Raw genomic sequence first — 23,577 nt, 5'->3', positions numbered from 1 at the left:
TACATTTCAGAGTGTAGAAGAGTATGTGCTTGTATATCCCTCTGAGACAGTAACTGCATGAGGTCTGAGACCCATTGAGCTCACTGCCCTCTGTAATCATCTGAGATGCTTTGCTGTTGCCACCAAGTTCGTATTTAGTCTTCAGGTGATCATACTTCAATTGTTTTTCGTTCTGTCAATAGGGTTGAAATCCAGGCATTAGACCCAACAAGTTAAAGTGTTTCTACAGTTATTCTCCTGATGACCTCCTTGGTTGCATTATAAACTGACTCAAAGCTACAACACCTGAATATTTGATGTGTGTCCTCTGAGCTGAGATGTAGATGACATGTATGGTCCCTGACTAACACCACCTCTAATCCTACTCCTGTACATGGGATCAGCATCTGAGCTCAGAGGGAGTGCAGAGGACATTGAGGTGTTGCTGGAGCTCTCGGCTCCGAGTCCACAGCCTTCAGGTTTGAGCTTCAGTGACCCAGTACACTAGTGCTGATGGAGACAGACAGGTGAAGGAGTCTCCTCATGATCTCCCCCAGGCCAGGCCATGACTCTCACATGAGGTGCTGTTCACTGGAGCATCTGCAGCTCCTTTCTTTCTCCACACTTGAACCTGTCATCTCTGTCCTCTGAGCGCATGTTGAAGCCTGGTGGAGGTAATGTCATGGCCTGGGGATGCAGAAGTGTCTCAGACTGGGTCACTTGTGTTTATTGAGGATGTAGCTAATGATGGCAGCAGCAGAGTCATTTTTGATGTTTACAGAAACCAGGTCCCTGATGCAGCAGAAAAGGCTTCCATACTTAATGGACAGTGCTGCACCATGCAGCATGACAATGACCCAAAGCATCCAGTCAGTGCAACCAAAGAGCTCATCAGGAGAAAACAGAAACTGGTCAAGTGTGTCTGCATATTTCATTCTGGGTTGGCATGATGCTAAAGAAATGACTTCAGGTAAAAGCATCTCAAGAACAGGCGATACCTCATCTTTAATGATGACAGAGTACAGTGAGCTCATTTACTGGTTTGCACTCTGATATGCACGTAACATGAATGTGTCCCAATAAGTCAGACCATGATACACGATGAGGATGAATTCACCACTGTTCCTGCTGTCCATCATACTCAGAGAGGACTGAGATTAAGATATTCAAATTGAGGAGAATCTGATTTACAGGGTGAGTTGGCTTAGATCCCCACACCCTGACATCACACTGACACTCCTTCACTACAGCTGCAGCACTGAAGTAATCTGCATTAATGTGGAAGTCTGGCATGTACAATTCATCATGCATATTCTGTACTTGTCTAGAACTCCATCTTGTATACTTGTTTCTGTATCAATACTAATATTCTCAATCATTTAAGATGTAAAACCAGAACACTGAACTTGGTGCTGGACTTGTCAGCTACACTGTCTTCTGCAGGAACAGCTCAGTCAGGAGGTCAGCAGGAGGAAACAGTGCACAGTCTTGTACGGGCCAGGCCAGTCTCCATATTTAAATCCTCCTGAGCAGCATTTTACAGGCTGAAGAAAATCAAAACCACAAGAATAGACAACTTGGTAGCTGCAGAGAGGAGGATGCTAAGAATATTGAGCTGACTGTCCAGACTGCAGGCAGTTACTGTTTCAAAGGCAGCTTCACCCACATGTTTCCCAGTCTTTACTGTCACTTGAAATTACAGCATTGAACTGGCTGTGCTTGAATATGATCAAATGTATGCAATCCAAAAATACAATATGTTTTATTCTGTTTGTTATTCATCATCTCCTGTTCATGAATAAACATTGCTTGACTGTAAAGTTGTGGCTCACTGCTGGGGTACTGGGTGCAGAACTAGGACGAGTCTGGGTGTATTTAACAATGCAGGGGGTTGACATGATTTGCTGTGGAACTGAGGGACCTGTGCTCAGGGGCAAACTGAGAACTAGATTAGTAGTAACACCCTGTTCAGTGGAGTGCTCTGCACTCGGGTTTTAACTGTACAACAGGCTACAGCCCATTCAGTGATCTAGTGCTCAGTATCCCGCACTGTCCCGGGACAGATGTGATGGCAGTACTGTACAGGACACCTCACTCTGCATGACCCCGGCATATACATATTCCTTAAAGCGCTAAATTTTTTAAAAGGTTAAAACGGACCTAGAAATAGTTAAAATTAATATACAACATATGGGTGAGAGTAGAGTTTAAAAATCACAGCCCAGCTCAGACAAACAGACCGCGTCTCTGTCGGCGCTGCAGCGCGATGTGAACAAACAGCGTCTTGGTCAAATTCCTGACGCCTGTGCAGTGATTGAACGTTGAAATCGATAAAACTTCATATAGTTCCTACATCTGAATCGAAATTAAAGCGAGCGAGCATTTCTCGTGACAGTAAGGACACGGGCTGGAGGTCTTGAGCCCTTTTTATTCGAAATTCATTTTCCCGACATTGGGACGAGCCCGTGTTCCGCAAAGCGAGCTGCGCTGTACTGCCGAGTGATTCCCTGAGCCCCCCCGCCAGCGCAGCTCCTCACTCCTGTCTGCTTACTGTCGCTGCGCTGCTGCTCAGTGCTGAACTCCGAGCTCTTACCTGCTTGTGTTGTTTCAGGTCTCCCCTGGCTGCTGTCCCTGCCGCCCGCACAGGACCCCTCCCGCACTGACCAGACTGCTGGCGCTGGACAGGAAATCGTCATCCCGGACGCCGTTACTTGTGATTCTGTATCTCACTCTGTGTTTTTGTTTCATTGTTGCCAACTGTCTTTGATTTGTATGCTTGTAAAACGTAATAAAGAATTTTGACTTCTGTCTTACTTCTTTACTTCTTTGTAACATTATTTCATAACACTATAACAAACATAAAACCAAACAAAACGAGGAACGAGCACCGCCCACGATGAATATGCATGAGGGGCGTGGTTAATGAAGGAGCGTGTCGCATAATTGAGTAGGGGGGTGTCGCATTATTCATAAGAGGGTGTCACCAAATGATGACGTCACACCAACCAATCAAAATGTCTGGATGAGAGCCCACCTCCACGATTTATGCTCTCAGGTGATTGGTCAGTTTGAAGCAGCACTTCAACTATGGGATAAAACCCCATTTTCTCCATCCTGATTGGTTGAAGGAGCTGTCAATCAAATCACCACACCCCCAAAAATGACACACTTCTTAAGGGTGGTCTTTATATGATTGACATGAGGTTTAGCCCAATCGCAGAAGCCCATCTCCAAGACCAGCCCCAGGTGTGATTTGATTAATACTAATGAACTTTAATTCACTTGATACATAAACATTTTTCTCATTATGGTTAATTAGTATAATTTAGGATATTAATTACTTATTAAAATAATAAACAGATACCCCTTTTCTGTTTCAATTTTCCTAAGACATTTAAAGTATTTCGTTTTCTTGGCAATTTGAAAGACAGCAACCAAGTCTTTTTAAATACATTATAAATATATTTTAAATACATTCCCCAAAAAAGACAAATAAGCCAGAAGTAAAATGAATTTAAATTTTATTTGTGTTCAGTACAAGTGTAAACATACATTTTAGAAACCAAAAAGCATTCGAATTAAAACGCTTTCCAGAAAAAAAATAAAACCGAAACAAGAAAAACAGAAATCATTAAAACAGAACTTATTAAAATACAAGTGACTTGTCAACCGATTTTAACACAAATTTAAATACACATGAAAGCGTTAGCGCCGACATCTTACTAACAAAACAAGCAGTAGAAAAAAATTAACACAGTAAACATTAAAAATAACGTTATTTTCACTAGAATTGTTTTTTATTTCACATTAACATACAAATAGCTCATTAAAATACAACTGACTAGTGCGCGATTTTAATAAATGCAAATATAATGCAAATGAGAGTTAAACATCTTACAAAAAACAACAGAAAATCACTTTTTCCACACTAAAGCAAAGTGAGCGTTTTAATTCAGTACAAACAATAAAAACCTTAGAACAGACAAAAACAATTCTAGCCAAAAACTGTTTTCTAGATCACATTAAAAAGAAAAATGCAAATCAGCTCATTAACATACAGCGACTGATTTTAATAAATGCAAATGATGAGTTACCGCCGCCATCTTGCAAATCAAACACAAACAACACAAAATCGCTTGATACTCACTAGCTGAAAGTCAGGAACATCCAGTTTTAAATCCGACTTAATGATTCCGTGATGTGTCATAACGATATGATTAAAAAATAGGCCAAAAAACGACTAAAAACGTAATAAAATCGAGAAAACGCCATTCACAAAACCCACCACCCCATTTCGGCAGAACTTCCGGAAGGAGCCATGCTGGGGGCGGGGCTTATTTAAATATGAGAATCTCAGCCAATCAGAATCCATGACGTCTCGACCCAAACCACGCCTTTTGGCAGTAGAGGGTGGGGCTGCACCGCCCTCATGAGTTGGGAGGACGAACTACAAATTAGATTAATTGTAAAACCGCTGCCTATATACTGAATATTAATAAAGGATTTTGGTGGGCAGAGCCGCGAATTATGTCGTCTCGCCTGTTTATTGGTCACTTTGGGCTCCAGGTCCTATAAATTCTGACCCGGCTGATTATCCTCCTTTCGCGCGAGAGCCGGACAAGACAGACAGCGGTAAGTAACTCGTCCAAATGCTTTTCAAGCTTTACTCCTCTGTGCGTTTAAAGCTGTTTTCGGTCATTGTTTTACAATAATTTCTACTTTATTTCTTATTCTTATTTTCTCCGGGCTGTGCTTCTGTTCTGTGCAGAATCCTGTGAATATTCGTTCATATAACGTGCTGCTTGCTACTGCTCTTGAAATGTACTTGTAATTCGAGACTAACAAACATCACTCTTTTTTCAGTTTTGTCTACTAAATCACATTTTTAGTCAGTCTGGCGGGATCATGTACGAGTCGAGAGGTGAGTTTCAGTATTTTCTCTGCATATCGTTTCTCTCCAGCTCTCTCACTCCGGAGCTCGGCCAGGACTCGCGGCCCCAGTGACAGTGAGGGGAGAGTTTTACTGCCTGCTGCTCTGGTATCGACTACATGTCGGGTAAGAACCGGGGAATGGTGTCAGACAGACGGGGCGCTGCTTTCACAGCCCGGGTCATCTCTCTTGGGCAACTCACTGGTACCCTGGCTTGACCAAGAGGAGCGGGCTGTCAGGCTGTGGGAGCAGCTGTCTGCAGAGCCGCGTATAGAGACCGTGTGCCTGGCTCTGCCGTCTGTAGCTGCAGGCTGCCCTCTGGTGGCGGCTAAGAGCAACAGCGTGTGAGCTCGGGCTTCTGAAACAGTGGAGCTCACTCCACTACATCACTGTTCAGTCCTGTACTACCGTTCTTACTCACTGGAATGTGAAATGTACTGTGACACAGCTCGACTTTGAGTTTTAATGACTGTACTTGTCTGTCATTCCAGCTTTCAACAAAGGCTTTGACTTCACCTCCAGCCTGGTTCCACTTTCACCTTCAGCTCCCTCCTTGCTGCCTCCTGCTGCTCCTCCCTCTGCTGAGGACTGAGACTGTGAAGAGACAGAATCTGGCTCTGGGATTGACAGGGTGAGTTGGTTTAGATCTCTGTACCCTGACATCACACTGATGCTCCTTCATTACAGCTGCAGCAGTGTCACAGTCTAGATCTCTTCATACTTTCCTTTACTTCTTCCTCTGCTACTAATGTTCCTGATCTTTTCAAATAAAGGCTGATAATTCACAGTGATCTCTGACCATCACAGGAATACTGAGTGTCTTCAGCTCCTCCTCTGAGTTCAGATGCTGATGGCATGTCCACTCCCTAATCACACTACTAACCCCACTCCTCACTCTTCTACATGCGATCAACATCCCAGCTCAGAGGAGGAGCTGAAGACACTCAGTACTTCTGTGGTGGTCAGAGATCACTGTGAATTATCAGCCTTTATTTGAAATGATCAGGAACAGTAGTGGCAGAGGAAGAAGTAAATGAAAGTATGAAGAGATCTAGACTGTGACACTGCTGCAGCTGTAGTGAAGGAGTGTCAGTGTGATGTCAGGGTACAGAGATCTAAAGTGTGAGGAAGTGTTCTGGCACAGCCTGACCTATTTTAATGAGTTTACTTCTCTCTTTCCAGCTTTCAACAAAGTCACTGAATTCAGTCCAGCCTGGTTCCAGTCTGTCAACATGTGATGAATAAACACCTTCAGCTTCCTCCTCCTGCTGCTCCTCTCTCTCACTGAGGACTGAGACTGTGAAGAGTCAGAATCGGGCTCTGGAATTGACAGGGTGAGTTGGCTTAGATCTCTACACCCTGACATCACACTGACACTCCTTCACTACAGCTGCAGCACTGAAGTCCCTGGTGTTGATCTCCTGGAAATCTCACATGTACAGCTCCTCTCTCCTAGTCTGTAATTGTCTAGAGCTCCATCTTCTGTAGCTGCTTTACTTGTATCTCTCTGTCAAAACTGTCTCTTGTTGCCACACTAGTTTCTTGCCCACTGCAGAGCAGTCTGCACTCTGCTTCAGGAGTGGACAGTGACTGGGGAATTAGACTCTCTGCCTGTCCTCATCTCTCTTTGTCTAGTCTTCATCTCCACCAGTGAGTGTCTGCTCCTCTCTCCTGTATCTGTCCTTCCTGTTGGTGTTGGTCTAGAGCTCTGCCTGTATGTGCTAACTTGTCCTCTGCTGTGTCTCTTCAGAACTGACTGCATCTCCCCCTACTCTCTCTCTGCACTGTCCTGCCTCTCTCCTTCTCTGCCTGCTGCTCTGTGTGTGAAGTGTGTTACTGGCACCCCAGATCTCCAGGTGAGCTCAGCACAGTTTCTCCTATTTCCTACAGCAGCCTTTTGCCATGAAACCTCTGCAACCCCACATCTTATTTGTGTGTAATTCAATTTCAACTTTTTCTGTCACTCAGGGTGCTCAATCACTATGTTAATGTACTATTTTGCAGCAGCTAGAGCTCTGATTTAGTAATGGACAGGTGTCATTTCCACTGTACAGTAGATGACACACTAGAGAAGTGTGTCCTGCTGTCTGCCTGTCCAGACCCCTTCAGCACAGCCTCCCACTGACACTCATTCACACTGTGGAAGTGTTTCAGCCTGTGACTCCGCACCTGGAACTGTTGTCTATAGTGTCACAGTCTAGATCTCTTACTTTCCTTTACTTGTTCCTCTGCCACTAATGTTCCAGGTCATTTCAAATAAAGGTTGATGATTCACAGTGATCTCTATTCATTAAAGGAATACTGAGTCTTAAGCATTACCTTGGAGTTCAGATGCTGATGGCATGTCCACTCCCTAACCCCCCTACTAACCCCACTCCTCACTCTTCCACATGTGATCAACATCCCAGCTCAGAGGAAGAGTTTGGGACTCGGTATTCCTGTTATGAACAGATCACTGTGAACGATCACAAAGAGAACTAGATTAAGACACTATAGACAGCAGTTCCAGGTGCGGAGTCACAGGCTGAAACACTTCCACAGTGTGAATGAGTGTCAGTGGGAGGCTGTGCTGAAGGGGTCTGGACAGGCAGAGAGCAGGACAATTTTCTGCAGTGTCTCTTCTTTAGTGAGGACGATATCTGTCCATCAATGAATCAGAGTTAAGCACAGCCTCCCAGTGACACTGACTGCATATTTCAATCTGTATGACTCTTCATCTGAAATGATCTACTTGGTCTCAAACTCTATGCTTTCCTTCCCCTCTTCCTCTCAATGTCATTCATTTTCCAGGTGACCCAGTCAACTGTGACCATTGCAGAAATCCTGCATTTCTTGAACTTGAACTTTATTGCCATATGTAACCGGTACTGGTACAATGGAATTCTTACTTACAGAAAGAAAGTCTCTCGATTGTAAAACAAGTGTAAAAAACAAGACAAAGTGCAAACAGTGCATCAAGACAATGTACAAACAAACGATAGACAATGTGCAAGTAAACATGTAGACAGTTTGAATGTAAACAATACAGACGTGTAAACAATGACTGGAGATGGGCAATAGATAAGAAATCATAAAGAGGTAGATGGTGATGGTGTAGGTGTGGTCCGAAGGGGATGGCTAAATGTGTTCGCCAGTCTCACTGCTTGTGGATAGAAGCTATAAGCTTACGAATGTCCTCCGAGTTCGGATGTTGATCGGATGTATAAGAGTAAGGATTAGGGTTAGCGATGGATACTGATGTCCAATCTCCAACCTTGAACTCAGAAGAGGAGCACCAGATATTCAGATCTTATGTGAAGGACTGAGTCCATGATTTACAGAATGAGAAAAATTACTTCTTAATCTTTATAATTTATATTTTGAATGACAGGCAGGTGCAGTCATCCCAGCTTTCAACAAGGGCTTTGATTTCACCCTCAGCCTGGTTCCACTTTCACCTCCCTCCTCGCTGCCTCCTGCTGCTCCCCACACTGTGAGGACCGTGATGGTTCCCAGCGGAAAGAGAACCTGACTCTGAGATTTATGGGGTAAGCTGATCTGGATCTACACGCCCTGACATCAGACTAACCCCCCTTCACTGCGGCTGCAGCGCTGAACTCACTGGTGGTGATGTCCTGGAAATCTAATAACTCATCTTTCCTGTCCACCCAGGAAGCTTCCTCACCCTTCTACCATCAATCCCACTCACTTCCTCAGTCTGACTCCCCCTGTGCGTCTCTCTGACTGTCCAGACGGGTCACCTCACCGCCCGGCCTGTGGCCCAGGGTCTGTTCCTCTTATTGTCTGCGATGCCACTGACACTTCATCACCTCCTCCTGGTTTGATGAGGCTGTCGATTGAGATGATCCAACCTCAGCCTGGGTCTCATTTCCCTGGACTCCAGGCAAGTCCCTGTTCTCCCCAAATATTCAACTCCTTGTGTTGTTTTCAGCCTCCTCAATATCCAACCTCCACCTGGATCAAGTGGCTTTCAGTTTCAATCTGGCTGAAGACATACTGCCTGTATCCCCATCTTCAGTTTTATCCTGTATCCCTGTAGCATTGTCAATGTTAGCTGAAATGCTCTGTGTACAATAAAGGGGTTCTATTCTTATGTACTACTGTTTCCTCACTGTCACAGGAGTCACTGTCCTTCTCCGGCAGTGTTTACATATTTATTATCTATCTCAATGTAACCTTGTACGCCTTCAGTGTATTCTCACCTTTCTTGTTTTTTTTAACTTCATTCTGTAAAGACAGCTGAATCTTATATTCAAGGAAGTTAATTGTAATTGTAAATTGAATTTTCATTTCTCATGATTTTGTTTTGAAGTTTTAAACTGTGTGTACTGCTACAGTGGTAGCTTTCTTTGAATTGTTTTCAAGCTCCAGGCGTGATTTTCCATTTTTATTGGAAAACCGGTTGTTGGTTTAGAGTAACTACTGGCCTCCCTATTACCGTTCTGTTGAACTGAATTAACCTTTATTGCCCCTAAGGGAATTTGTCTTGCACCTCAAGAGCTCATACCATATGACAATAATAAAATATAGCAACAGGACAACACTGTGATACAAAACAACATTTCTCAGTCAGAAATCAATACAGTATCATAAGATTCAAAACAATAAGCTGTTTAAACAATAAGATGATTTGTACCTCCAAACAATCTTTTTCAATCTTTTCATTTTTCAACAATTGAATGCTTTCATGTATTAATAAAGTAAATGCTCCTATAATTGCTTAGGTCTCTGTGTGAAATGCTGTATAAATGTCATCATTAATTGAGGTTATTCAATAACATCAGACCGTAACTAAATGCATCTAATTCCCTAACTTAAAAAATACTTTTACACAGCTTCTATCCTATCTGTAACTTTTGTTTGTATTTAACATTCATATTTCAAGTATGTCTTGCAGTGTAGCATCTATGGTGGTAGTTTTTAATTCAGATTTAGCTAGAATTTCCAATCAATGTTAGGTAACTGTCGACTGGTTGATACTGTAGTTTATAAATACAGAAACACAATTGGGTGAGAAACGTGTCTTTTCATAATTACTGTGAATTGTTTTGACTTTAATAAACAATTGTTCCCTCTGAAAGTGATCTTGTCCAGCTCTCAGCCCCTCTTGCCCTCTCTGTCAGCTCCTGTTCTCCTTCCAGGATATTCACCTTCCCTCCTGCACTGCTGTCACCCTGAGCTCACAGACACAGGCGCTCTTACCTCCCTCCCTGTCCAGCCAGAGTCTGCTCCTCTTCTCCGTGAGCAGGGACACAGTCTGCCTCTTCCTTTCCTTGCTGATCCCAGCTCAAACATTCCTGACTCCTGCAGAAGGGAGAACAGGGGAAAGACAGTGATGTTTACTGCTGTAAGGGGTCATGTTCAACAAATAAGTGGCACCATTTGCTCTAGACATACTGCAGCCCCAATACAGTGACGGTGTCTTTCTTGGCAAACTGGTGTGGATCTACGCACTTGGTACAGGGGTCTCCAGCCCCAGACCTGTTGCTCTTGTAAGTCACCTTTAAATCGGCAGTTCCTTACAGATGAGGAACACTTGTTTAAGCAGTTGATCAGCACAGCAAGGAGACATCCTTGAGTCCTCAAGAATTAATATTTGGATTTCTTCACGATCGTCTCTAAAGTACCTGATTTAATGCAGCACCTGTATATGTGATCAGTTAAATTGTCCCAGGCTTTTGGAAGGTGATAATTGAGGGTTACCTTTGAAACATGCTGAAAACATGTTGGACTGGGGCTTCTCAGGACCAGAGGGTAAGACCTGACTTCCATATACAAACTTAGTCTATTCAAATACAGAAATCATACTTCTGCCCCCCGCGATGTACTTTGTTGGGTAGTCTGGGTTATTGCACAACAGGCTCATGATGCTTCATCTTTCACTTGGTGCTCACTCTGGATTCGACAGGCTCCCCTCCTGGTTAAAGTCACATCCAGGTGGAAAACCGAGCCTTGGATACACTCCCAAACATTATTCCCATAAATGATATAGATAGATAAGACTTTATTTATCCCGAAGGGAAATTCAGGTGTAACAACACCCCAAGACAAGTAAAAACACACATCAGAATAGACTAAAAATTAAAATAAGGATAGCAATACAAAATAAAATAAATAGAGTTAGGTGTGTGCACAATATGCAGTCCAAGAGAAGCAACAATAACTGGGATTCAAGTGTCTTTCTAATGTTCATTGTAAAACACTCTTTAGACTTATAGAGCATCCCAGGCTTATAATAGTTTGTTAGGACAATGTGTTTATCTTAAACCCAAATATTTTATACAATCAACTCTGCAAGTTGATACAACCTTTATCCGTTGTTTAAGTAATAAAAAGCATCCTATACAGTTCTCAACCTTTGTCTGGGGTGCAACAATGCGATAGAAGATGTTTCCTGGTTTAAGATCAAATGTTTTGTAAACAACTGCTTTTGCACTAAATCAACATGAGTTTGTAATGAAGCTTGTAGATGTGACCAATTTGAGCTAGAGGTGTAAAGCACAGTATCAGCTGCGTATAAATGAACACACAGACTTTTACATCATAAAGGTAAATCAGTTATAAATAAAGAAAAGGTAAAGGACCATTTCTTGGACCCCTTTGTATAATTAAAAAAAATAGATTCTCATTGATAATTACATACTGTCATCTATTACAGAGGTATGCATTAAATCAAGCCAGACCTCTCTGGGAAAAAAAACAACAAAAAAAATCAAATAAATCTTAAGAGTATATTGTGATCAACTAAATCAAAAGCTTTTTAAAAGTCAATAAAAATAGCTCCAATTAATATATCTTCATCAGGAGAGAAGTACATGTCATTGGTTAGTTTCATTAGTGTCATAGTGGTAGAATAGTTTGGTCAAAAACCTGACTGAGACGGTGATAATAAATTATACTCATTAAGATGATACATTTGTGAATGTATTTGTTTTTCAAACATCTTCATAATTATACATAGTACTAGTATCAATACAGAAGTATTTAATTCAGAAGAGTTACCACCCATATAAAGTGGGGTCTCTCCAGCACATTTCCAATGAGATGGAATCTCACCGGTTGCTAATGATGGAGCCTGCTAGCAGGATCTGTGTGTTACTCTGTACCCATATAGTGGTAGGAGCTGTGAACTCCTGCTGAATCCACATGCTAAACTCTCACCTTCATGCTTGCTGTAGCACAGATGCCTCCCCCTCCCAGGACTAAACTCCCCGATGGGGACTGTTTATACTAAACTCCTGATAAGAAAGGAATGTTTGAAGTGCTTTCCGAGTCCTGGAGTCTCTTGAGAAAGCTACCCCAAAGACAGGAGGGGGAGGGTGGACAGAAAAGTATAAATAAGCCATATCCCCTTTGAACTACGATAGATACTATAACTATTACGGTCCTTACTGTGGTTCCTTGTATGCATACAATAAAGCTTGGCCTCACGAACGGACACTTCAGGCTCAAATCTCTTGGTTTCTACACTAATGATAAATTAAACAAATCTGTTAAAGGATATGTCTGTATATTAGCAGCCAGTTCATTAAACTTTGGCTGTAATCCATCTAAACCTACTCCTTTGTTATTTCTGAAGCCATTAAGGAAAACCAAAACATGTACTGGTTTATTTTCTTTAGTGGAAATATCTGTCTTACATTAGACTTTTTCTGGTAATAATTATATTCAGTGCATGTATACTTACAATTAGAAAGAAGAACTGAGCTTGTAGATATAAAACAGTGACTCAGGTGATTAAATACATCAGCTATATGCCACAGCTCAGTAATAACACCATCATTAACCTTTATCTGATGAACAGGCTTATTGCCAGATTAATTAATGAGATTCTTTACATATTTCCAGAAACATTCTGATTTTTTAAAATTCTTGTGACATCTTTAAAATAAAAGGCTTTGGCATTCCTTGTTTGTGTTTAACACAAATGTCTCAGTTGCCTATAAATCTCCCCGTCTTAAACTAAAACCTTAGTTTGGTGAAACGTAGCCCAGGCCTCGTCCCATTGACTAAAGAAGACCATTAAAACTGAGCTTATCCACAGTAAATGTCTACTTTTGACTTTAAAGGAACAAGTAATTGTTTTATTCCCTGCCGAAAAAAGAAGAAAGAAAACACAACGTTTCGGCCGAGGAGGTGTCCCTGAAGACACCTGAAGAAGGCTCCATGGCCGAAACGTTGTGTTCTCTTTCTTCTTTTTTCAGCAGGGAATAAACCCATTACTTGTCCTTTGCAGCCTACGCATGCTGACGCAGCTCCCCGCCTGAACTACTTTTGACTTTGTTTTCCAAGGTGCGTGTCTATAACAAACCATCTTCAACCCCCTGCTGAGACAGCCCCAAGCCTCTTGGACTGTTGGTTATAACTGAAATCTCTCCCAGGTAAAACAAAAGTAGATCTCGAATGAAAGCCTCAACATTTATATTTTTGTAATAATAATAATTATTATTTTTGGATGTGCTTTAGAGATCTTAATTTTCCAGACATTGTAAAATGATCACTGAAGGAATCTGTAAGGATTCCAGACTTTACAACCCTAAGTCCTTGTGTCACTAATATCCAGTCTAGTAAAGTACGGCTTTGAGTTTGTGAATTAATTCTAGTCAGTGTTTTAGATGAGTAAATTTAAAGCTCTCCAGTAAATTTCTATCTTTAGTGGATGATTTATTTTGCCAATCTCTATTAAAATACCCCAAATAATTCCTTCGGCTGATGGTTCTATTGAAACTATAGGAGTGGCAATCCAGTTAATAGATTCCGCATGGTGGTCTATAAGAATTACCAATCATGTATTATTTGTTTTCATGATGGGTTATTTTAATTAATAAACCTTCAAAATATAGTGCAGCTGTCTTTGGCATAATCTGCAAGTTATTTGAGATGTAAACTGTGACCGACCTCCACAATCACAGTACATCTCTCTGCTCTGAATATTTTTTAATTATGGATTTCAAGTTCACTATCTGTAATTTTACTGCTCAACCGTGTCTCTGAAATTTACCCGCGACCACGCAGTAAATCCATTTTTTGAAGTAGGTTTTGAATGTTGGAATGCATCATTTTCAATCCTTTAGTATTATCCAAAATATGATCATACAAGATGAAATACAAGTCAACAGAATACATACTGCATAGAATAAAATTATTTCTTACATTAAATATAGAGTGCCAAACATGGTTTGGGAAAAAGAAATATAGAAGCAGACAACCAAACCCATACAGATAACATAAATAGAAACATATAACTAAAATGCCAATACAAAACAAAACCCCACTATAATAAAATAAAGCCAAAGTAACAGTTTTGGGGCATATGGAGATTTGTTGAATACTAGTCAATTAAGGAATGTATTAGAAAACTGCTGGTAATAAACAATGCATAATTAAATTTAAAAAAATCTATTCTTAAGTTAATTCATAATTGAAACACAGAAGTACATACGATAAATGTTATGTACACATCACAGGTACAATATAGCATTAAAGAAGTCACAGTTTACAAATAACCACAGTTTAGAAATAAGCATCACTGGTGTTGACACCAATTCATTACAGAACCAAGTAGTGATATTTGAATCTGGAAATAATTATCCACTTACGATTTACCAGCCACAGATTTGGGACGCACACCATTCCTCCAACGCTTTGTGAAAAGGATACAGCGTTTTGTGTCTCTGCAGTATCTCATGAGGGTATCAAGAATTCAGGCCAAACTGTGGACCCTGAAGTTATCGCCCTCTTTGCTTTTACATGTTTTGCAGCCAGAAGATGTGGTTTTTGTTTTGAGACGGATTTGTATTTTCCAAGTCTATGAACAGGAGCAAAAGGCACAGCGGTTATCGCATCTTCAGGCAGCTGTAATTCCTTTAGGATAAAAGGTTTCTTAGGGTTCGAACCCTTTACCTCTAGAATACCAGTCACCACCATGTTATCTCTCCTTGATTGTGTTTGAAGATCAGGCCGGGATTCACGCATTGATACACTTTCTTTAGAAAGTTGTTGGACTTTATTTTGCAGGGTATTAACAGCAGACTTTAAGCCACTTACTTTAAACGTAGATGATGGTGTCAGAATAGGGCTGGTGTGGCAGTTAGGGCCACTGTCTCACCTCTCATAGTCCTGGGTTTGGGTCTTGACTGGGTGCTGTCTGTGTGGAGTCTGCATGTTCTCCCCACAGCAGAGTGGGTTTCTCCTGGTGCTCCAGTTTCCTCCCGCACTCCAAACCCCTTCTGTCTCGGTTCACTGGTGTTGGCAAAACTGTTGCTTGTAGGCATGTGTGAGCCCTGCGCTGACCTTGTGTCCAGTCCAGGTTCTGTCCTGCCTGCTTAGACTCGGGCTCACAGCAGCCCACCTGGACGAAGAGAAGTAAAAATGAATGGAAGGGTATTACAGTCTGAGCTAAAAAATAATCTCGTATATCTTAACCGATAGAGATTCTGCCTGCTCTTAATCAGCTAAAATCATGTTATTTCATAAAAACTGTCTGCAATAAGCCTTTTCAGACTGCTGAGACCTAATCAGAACAGTACAAATGTCAGTAACTTACTGCACACAAAGAATAAAAACATGTCTTTATAAACGGCTCTACACTGTAGTGATGTAAAAAAGGTCAGAGACAATTAAAACTTGTTTATCCAGGGACAGATACTTGATCATCCTGTGATCATACTCACCGCTGTGTGATTGAATCCTCATCAAGGCGAGGAACAGCTCTCACCGACACAGAGCTTTTTTCAAGAGTGGAGGTAGTGGAGGAACAGAAACACAAAACAGAAAAACGTACTGAGTAAGAAGTGCTGAACACATTTCCACACAGCCACAGCTGAACAGTGCACACACAGGTTTCAAGATGGACATCAGCTCTTGTTATAAAATGACACAGTATCAAAACTCCAGTGTGTAAACTAAACTAAACACCACACTTACTCAAAAGAGAGTGGATGAGCTTTGTTGTTTTTTAACTTACCAGTGTAAACACAATTATTCAGCACATTGGTACAACAGCAGGTACTGTATGTGAAATTCTGTTCCCAGCATTTATCCACATATTGAACTGCAGGTCAGCAGCGCATCTTCAGGCTGAAGACAGAAAACAACAGGAAACTGTCTGACCTCCACTGGAGTGAAGGAGCTGTCTGTACCGGAGGAGATCTGGACAGAACTAACACCAGCTACACTGTAGTGTTACTGTACCAGACAGCCCCTCACAACCTGCAGCTTCAGTATTACCAAACATGTCATATTTATTTGAACAAAAAAAAAATCCTTCACTTGCTCCAATGCAACACAGTTAATGTGTTGAAATCTCTCCTATGAGACGCGTAGTTGTGGTGCAATTAACAAACTGAAATGGTTTCTCATGTATCTGTTACACTGATCACAAAATGTAAACAATTATCGACATTTCAACAGAAAACACATGCAGGTCTGTGCTGCTCTGTGTGATCTCACAGTGGTCCCCAGCCCTGGTCCTGGAGGAACAGCAGAGCTCTACATCTCCAGGACGAGGGCTTCACTGATACAAGGGCACAGTTTCCAACAGCACACAGAGCATCTCCTCAACCTGTAGCTCATTTCTGAATAACCAGCTCTGCTTGAACTGACTACCTGATGAAGTCAGAGGTGGGAAGGACACTGAATCAGAGTGGTTTTCTCCTAGAAGTCCGGTTACACTTTAGACAGAGCCATATAAGAAAACAGGACATATCTCTGCAGTGTGGTCAGCTACAGCTGAGTGTGACTTGAGTCTGCTCTGTTATTTACTGTGATCCTGGTGCCTCTCAGAGGGCAGCAGGGATACTGGGGAACAGGGCTACAGTGGGTAAACTGTGGTTGTTCATGCAGTTAACTGCAAGGGTATATTAAAGAAAACGCTGTCATTGGGGTCTTCTCAGAACACAAGCTCTTGGGAACTCGACCCCCTTCTCTCCCCTGTGGTGCTGGTCCAGTAATAACAAGCTGAAGGTCCTGGAGATGAGCAGGTGGTTCCTCCCAGTCTGTAGCCAGGCTGGGGAGGACTGTGTGTGACCCAGTGATGCTGCTGGCTCGGACCGGACTGGACTGGACTGCTGCTCACACCACAGCAGAGACAACAAAGCTCTGGTTTAGATTCTGAAGGGCCGCTCACTGTGGGGTCCTGCTGTTTTAGGACTCACAGCTCTGGCTGATGTGTGTGGGGATGCAGTGACTTTGTGAGCAGCCATCAGTACATTCATGATCACAACGATGAAGAGTCAGTTTTAAAAAACACAGGTCAGCACAAAGGTTTCAGGAGTCTAATCTTCCATAAATCAGGGTTATTGTTGATCAAAACCGTAGAGACCCAACTACACTGAACAGTCAGGATCCACAAAGAGAAATGATAAAACACTCGGATTACTGTAATAATGGGGCACGTGACAGTGCATGAAGTTTCCCTTTACTTTTTATTTGAATTGGTACACATAACTGTAGCCTGTCATAAACAAAATGCGAACGTGTCGACTTACGCATCTAAAGCGTCTCCGTATGTCTCTGCAAGATTTATCAACAATAATCAAAACCACCGTGATACTGAATTTGTAGATCAAATTCAAACCCGCAGCCGCTGCTCTCGTTCGGCTCTCTGACAATATCGCAGAGCTAATCTCGTGTCTCATCGGAGTATTTTTACACCCATGCATTTATGACTAACATTAAATTACCACGTGCATTCGGCTACATATATGACAACGTAATAAATTTCTAATAATACTGGCTCACATATTCGCTTACTGTTCCGAATAACAGAAATACTGTAGTATTAATATTCATCTTAATACGCAGCTCGGCACTATCCGGAGGTTCACTGTAAGCGACGCACCGGTATGAAAGAGCACAACATGTTTTACTTTACACATTCACTTTAAAGTAATAAAAACCCTGTAACGCAGACCAGCTCCTCTCCAACTAAACTGAGAACATCATTCCGCACCAGACCGGGCATCGTCACTGGAGAAACTACAGGCAAACTCCCCTCCGCGTCACTACTTCGCTTTAAACTGTCGAAATTTGTTGTTGCGACGTAACTAACCTGCTACACACCAGGAGGGGGGCGTCTTCGTAGTCTCCAGGTTTAAATATGTATAAACAACTTGTAACAAACTGTAACAAAACTTCAAGTTAAAAGCCACGTGTCCGACGTAAATCCTTCGTCACTGTTGAAAAGAACAACAAAAACAAAACGTTTCGTAATACCCGCCCCTCTAGAGAAATCTCAGCTGTCATTGGTCAATCCGGGGAAGGGCTCGTTAACTATTGGGTACACTCACTGTCAATCACACAATTGTATCCCACAATGCAATCTGACAAACAGCCGGCTGGCCAGCGGTGGCCTCGTCACGTGATGCGGGTGTGCCGTGTTGCCGGAACCCTCGTGACTCGCCTGTGCAGAAGCTGCAATGGCGTCTGAGCGCCTCGATCGGCTCCAGGGACTCGCGTTACCCACCGCTGTCCAGCGCTCATTTACTGGGAATCAGCAACAACTACAGAGCGATTCCACGATGAAGAATAGGAAGGAGAAATGCAAAGTTCCGGAAATTTCCACGTTAATAGCGATGTTTTTTCTTGTTATAAAAGCTCGGTTTCTTTCGGAGTAGGATGGCGTTGTTGGAGGTGTTGTTGCGCACTTTTGTTTTTGCAAACGCTTTTGCATTCCCTAAGCATTGAAAAGATAAGAGCTGAGAGGATCACTTTCGGGCTGTCTGGTGCTTGAAGCTGTTCATATTAAAAAAACTGAAAGATCCCATAGGTGGGTAGCGTGTTCCATACCCCTGCCACCCTTTGTGTAAAGAAGGTACCCGATTTCAATTTTCCCGGATTCGATTTGTGTCAATGTAACGTCATATTTCACCGTTAATTCTGTAGATCTCTGTTTAGGTGCCTTTGTCGAGGTCTGTGAAGTTTATGAAATTTGAATTAAGTGCCTTCATAGTCTTCTTGGCTCATCAGTAAAAGATTCAGCTCCTTCCCTTAAGCCCTGAAATGTATCTGGTTGCGCTTTTCTTGCCTGATTCCAGAGCCGCAGTATCTGTTATCTAAATTCTGCCCAGATTCTTGCATGAGGTCCTTTAGCACCGGTTTGATGTGATTGTAGCTGTGAAAGACGGAAGATGTTTTAAAAATCACACAGTGACAGTCCCGTAAAGCTGTTTGCCTGGCTTCTGGCTTTTTAGATGAACATACTTCGATTAAAGCGCTCGGGCTGCCTGCAGCTTTCTGTAAATGAACTTGAATATGAATAAACAGGTTCAAAGAGATCTTCGGGGTGTTTGTATTTGACGGTGAAAAGGCACTTTGGAAGAAGACGTAGAAAACTCCACATTGAAACAGCGGACTCTGAAAGAGTTTCCCCAGAATAAGCCTTTCGAACATGAATGAAGTGCCTGGGTTGTGATAATATTCGCTTTTAATTTGCGTGCTCAGACTTTGGTCGGGATACAGCTGCCCGGTTTGACGAAACTGGTCTGTTCTCTGTTAGAAGCAGACGGTCCGGGAGTGTGTTAATGACACTGAACAAAGAGCCACATAAATCATCCGTTTTTAATAATTCAGAATTCATTCCTGTTGTGGTACATGGCCGGCGGCCTCGGCTGTATTATTTACACGTTGTTTTGATCTTTACTGACGGTTTAAGTACATTTATTTTAGAAATAGACGACAAAGTGCCGGGCGAGCACCGCCTTTCGTGAGCTCTGTTGTTGGAGTTTGAGCAATTCTGTCAAAATTACCGAACAGAAACAGCTGTAAGTCAACTGCATATTAAAGACCAGGGGGTTTCCTCTGCATTTTGCATCTTTTGTACTCGTTTCGGTGTATCTGTGAGGATTACGGGGCAGTTTTGTGCGCGGAGAAAACACAAGTGCGAGCGGGCTGTGCGGAGCGGAGCTGCAGCAGCAGCGGTTGAGTCTCCACGGTTCTCATGCGGCCTTGAAGTCCCGCCTGCGCGCGGAGCCGCAGACAGTCCGACAGCAGACAGAGACGCAGCGATGGCAGAAGAAGTCGCTCCGGCCCCCGCCGCCGCGCCGGCCAAGGCGCCCAAGAAGAAGAGCGCCGCCAAGCCCAAGAAAGCGGGCCCCAGCGTGGGAGAGCTCATCCTGAAGGCCGTGTCCGCCTCCAAGGAGCGCAGCGGCGTGTCCCTGGCCGCCCTGAAGAAGTCCCTGGCGGCCTGCGACTACGACGTGGAGAAGAACAACTCCCGCGTCAAGCTGGCCATCAAGAGCCTGGTGACCAAGGGCACCCTGGTGCAGACCAAGGGCACCGGCGCCTCGGGCTCCTTCAAGCTCAACAAGAAGCAGGCGGAGACCAAGACCAAGCCCGTGAAGAAAGCCGCCGCCGCCGCCAAAGCCAAGAAGCCGGCGGCCAAGAAACCCGCAGCGGCTAAGAAGCCAGCGGCCGCCAAGAAGCCCAAGAAGGCGGCGCCCAAGAAGCCGGCGGCCGCCAAGAAGTCGCCCAAGAAAGCCGCGAAGCCCGCAGCGGCCAAGAAGGCGACCAAGAGCCCCAAGAAGGCCAAGAAGCCCGCGGCGCCTAAGAAGGCAAAGAGCCCGAAGAAAGCCAAGGCAGCGAAGCCCAAGGTGGCCAAACCCAAGACGGCCAAAGCTAAGAAAGCGGCTCCCAAGAAGAAGTGAGCGATCGACCCCCGAGTTAATTTCCTACAAACCCAAAGGCTCTTCTAAGAGCCACCAGCCCTTCCGAGAGAGAGCGCAGACTTTCCCTTTTCACCGCCTGAAAGCGCCGGTTCGCTCGATAGGGGGGAGAAATAGTTATTTTACACGATGGGGGGTTTCGATTTAGTGGTTAAATGTTTTATTCTAATAACGATCATGAACTGCGATATTGAGCCGAACTGGGTAAAATACTGCACAAATGTAAATATTGTAAATACTGGTTGCATAGAGGACGTGTTGTAAAATTATAAGGCCTTTTCGTTCAGAAATAAACTTTCTAATCTTCAACTAACCGTGTTGTGACTCCTTGCATCTCTACACTGACAGTGACTGTAGTTGAGATGAAATGTAATATCGCACGTGGGTTTACACTGAAGTGTGAGACTTGTAATTCTTGACTTCTAGTCTCTCGGCTAAAGCGGACATTTGATAAAGCGTGACGTGACGAATTGGTCACTAATAGCGACAGTGGGCATTTTTTTTCAGGTTGTGCTGGCAGGCGAGTGATCCAGATTCTTAGGGGAGTTTTTGCTTAAATACACTTGAGGTTTCGTGTAAAGGCACCGTTCCGGAACCTTCGCCTAAGGACTGAGAATCACAAAAGAAACAAAGAGAAACTCCTGGTTTCAGTCCTGCCTGTTGATTGGTTGAGACTGAGGGCGGGGGAAGGCAGCAGCTGGTCTCTGATTGGCTAGAAATATAGATTCGGTTGAACCAATCGAATGTAGTCGCGAGTCTTCATAAGCGGGGCGGCCGCGGAGCTCTTGTCATTGACTGTTTTCGTTGAGAAGCTGAGAAGAGCAAGATGAGCGGCAGAGGAAAGACCGGTGGTAAGGCCAGAGCCAAGGCCAAGACTCGCTCTTCCAGGGCCGGACTGCAGTTTCCTGTGGGCCGTGTCCACCGGCTGCTGCGCAAGGGAAACTATGCCGAGCGGGTCGGCGCCGGAGCCCCGGTGTATCTGGCCGCGGTGCTGGAGTACCTGACCGCCGAGATCCTGGAGCTGGCTGGCAACGCCGCCCGGGACAACAAGAAGACCCGCATCATCCCCCGGCACCTGCAGCTCGCCGTCCGCAACGACGAGGAGCTGAACAAGCTGCTGGGCGGCGTGACCATCGCGCAGGGCGGCGTGCTGCCCAACATCCAGGCGGTGCTGCTGCCCAAGAAGACCGAGAAGCCGGTCAAGAGCAAGTAAACAGCCCGGCAGAGACCCCGACTGACCCCGAACACAAAGGCTCTTCTAAGAGCCACCCACAGCCTCTTGAAAAGAGCGATTTCTGTTTTTATTTTTATATACATTTCTGTTTATTCGGTTGTAGATTCTTATTTATAATTAGTAACCGAATAAATAATCGATCCGTTGGTTTGTAACATTTTTACCCGAAGTGTCAAGTTAAACGGAAATCTAGGTCCTTCAATATAACGCTCACCTCCCGAGTCACAGAATTGCCCTTTTACACTGAATCGTATTAGAGTTGACGTTGTACCAGTAATATCAGTTTAATAGCTGTATGGAATTAAATTACGGTCCTACATCATTAAGAGTATTAAATTACTCAGAAGTCCTGCCCATGACTGTTCTCTAGTGATGAAAGCGCCTGATCTTTGTGTCTCTTAGTAAACCGAGAGACCTGGAGCCGTTAAACCCGCGAGGAGTGTAGGAGCTGCGCGCTCGGTTTCAAACCGTCCAATCAGAGAGTTACACCCTCCTCCCCCTCTGTGCGTTTCAACCAATCAGGACGGGGCTGCCTGCGCATATAAACCCGAGTGCCGGCAGCATCTCTCACTACAGTGCTGATTGTGAAGAGCAGCAAGGAAGATGGCGAGAACCAAGCAGACCGCTCGCAAGTCCACCGGCGGCAAGGCGCCCAGGAAGCAGCTGGCCACCAAGGCTGCCCGCAAGAGCGCCCCCGCCACCGGCGGCGTGAAGAAGCCCCACCGCTACAGGCCCGGCACCGTGGCTCTGCGGGAGATCCGCCGCTACCAGAAGTCCACCGAGCTGCTGATCCGCAAGCTGCCTTTCCAGCGCCTGGTGAGAGAGATCGCCCAGGACTTCAAGACCGACCTGCGCTTCCAGAGCTCCGCCGTCATGGCTCTGCAGGAGGCCAGCGAGGCTTACCTGGTGGGGCTCTTCGAGGACACCAACCTGTGCGCCATCCACGCCAAGAGGGTGACCATCATGCCCAAAGACATCCAGCTGGCCCGCCGCATCCGCGGGGAGCGCGCTTAGACACGGACCGCCCGCTGCAGGATCTTTCCCCTTGAACACAAAGGCTCTTTTAAGAGCCACCACAACACTCGAGAGGGTTAAATATTTCCATTATATTCTGTATGAGACACAGCTGATCAGTGAAATCCGTACTGAGAAGCGGTTTTCTAGCCCCTCGTGTAAAAGCCCTTTCGCGCACGACTACACTGCTGCAGTTACCCACCGACACACATCACCCCTTTTGCTCTACCTCTTATTTTTCAGCCTTCATATCTAAATTTGAAAGTGTTTAAATGCATGAGCTTATTTTAATGATACAAGAACGACTGACATTAAACCACTTACACTACTGTTTATTTTCAGAATTCGGTGTCTGTTCACAATTAAGCAACAGCATGCTGACTGGTCCCTCCGTCGATCTTTATTTCACTCCAGAAGATGCGCTTATTTATACTGCAGTACAGATCTGTGAGGACCACTGCTAGCTAGCCACGAACCTCAGACGGTACACCTGACAGATTTCAATGACATGATTTAAGAACGTTTATACAGACATTTACTTTAGGTGGAACATTTCCTTTTAAGCGTTATAAAAGATGTCCTTATATAAAACATTTTTGGACTTTTTAACAGCTGGATTGTTTATTCAATGATACAAAAGGGGTGGAGAACGAAATATGTACTTCCTCAACGATGAATGCTTTATGTCAGCTATTCATGACCCTCATACACAGTAGTACACTACATTTTCCATTCCGAATTCTGTGTTTTTGTGTTGT

General features: G+C 43.9%; 2 protein-coding genes, 1 long non-coding RNA gene and 1 pseudogene across 5 annotated transcripts; 3 read left to right on the top strand and 1 right to left on the bottom strand.

Annotated features, from left to right (window-relative positions):
- Positions 1-3,483: 3,483 nt before the first annotated feature.
- On the bottom strand, positions 3,484-18,093 carry LOC148816447 (uncharacterized). Of its 3 annotated transcripts, XR_016094696.1 has the most exons (6): positions 17,961-18,093; positions 15,876-15,988; positions 15,583-15,636; positions 14,957-15,260; positions 10,112-10,213; positions 3,484-5,503 (listed from the first exon to the last, which is right to left on the bottom strand). It is a non-coding gene; the product is annotated as an uncharacterized LOC148816447 (long non-coding RNA). The 3 variants fall into 3 exon arrangements; XR_016094695.1 differs by lacking the exon at positions 15,876-15,988 and having other exon boundaries at positions 3,615-5,503; positions 15,018-15,260; positions 17,961-18,073; XR_016094697.1 differs by lacking the exons at positions 3,484-5,503; positions 15,876-15,988 and adding an exon at positions 5,993-6,229 and having other exon boundaries at positions 15,018-15,260; positions 17,961-18,073.
- A 1,807-nt stretch (positions 18,094-19,900) lies between these two features.
- On the top strand, positions 19,901-20,881 carry LOC148816446 (histone H1 pseudogene; annotated as a pseudogene).
- Positions 20,882-21,397: 516 nt separating this feature from the next.
- LOC148816445 (histone H2A) lies at positions 21,398-21,785 on the top strand. Its single transcript, XM_088940056.1, has one exon. It carries the CDS (start codon positions 21,398-21,400, stop codon positions 21,782-21,784), a length of 387 nt encoding a protein of 128 aa, XP_088796182.1. The 3' UTR covers position 21,785.
- A 623-nt stretch (positions 21,786-22,408) lies between these two features.
- LOC148816444 (histone H3) lies at positions 22,409-22,819 on the top strand. Its single transcript, XM_088940051.1, has one exon. It carries the CDS (start codon positions 22,409-22,411, stop codon positions 22,817-22,819), a length of 411 nt encoding a protein of 136 aa, XP_088796177.1.
- The last annotated feature ends 758 nt before the right edge of the window (positions 22,820-23,577 follow it).

Source organism: Atractosteus spatula, chromosome 22 (genome assembly GCF_055471065.1).
Source record: "Atractosteus spatula isolate fAtrSpa1 chromosome 22, fAtrSpa1.hap1, whole genome shotgun sequence".
Classification (NCBI taxonomy): Eukaryota; Metazoa; Chordata; class Actinopteri; order Semionotiformes; family Lepisosteidae; genus Atractosteus; species Atractosteus spatula.
This window is presented reverse-complemented; position numbering and strand designations above follow the sequence as displayed.

Bases quoted from the DNA above. Each gene is read 5' to 3' on its own strand.
- LOC148816445 (XM_088940056.1), top strand. From the start codon at position 21,398: ATGAGCGGCAGAGGAAAGACCGGTGGTAAGGCCAGAGCCAAGGCCAAG.
- LOC148816444 (XM_088940051.1), top strand. From the start codon at position 22,409: ATGGCGAGAACCAAGCAGACCGCTCGCAAGTCCACCGGCGGCAAGGCG.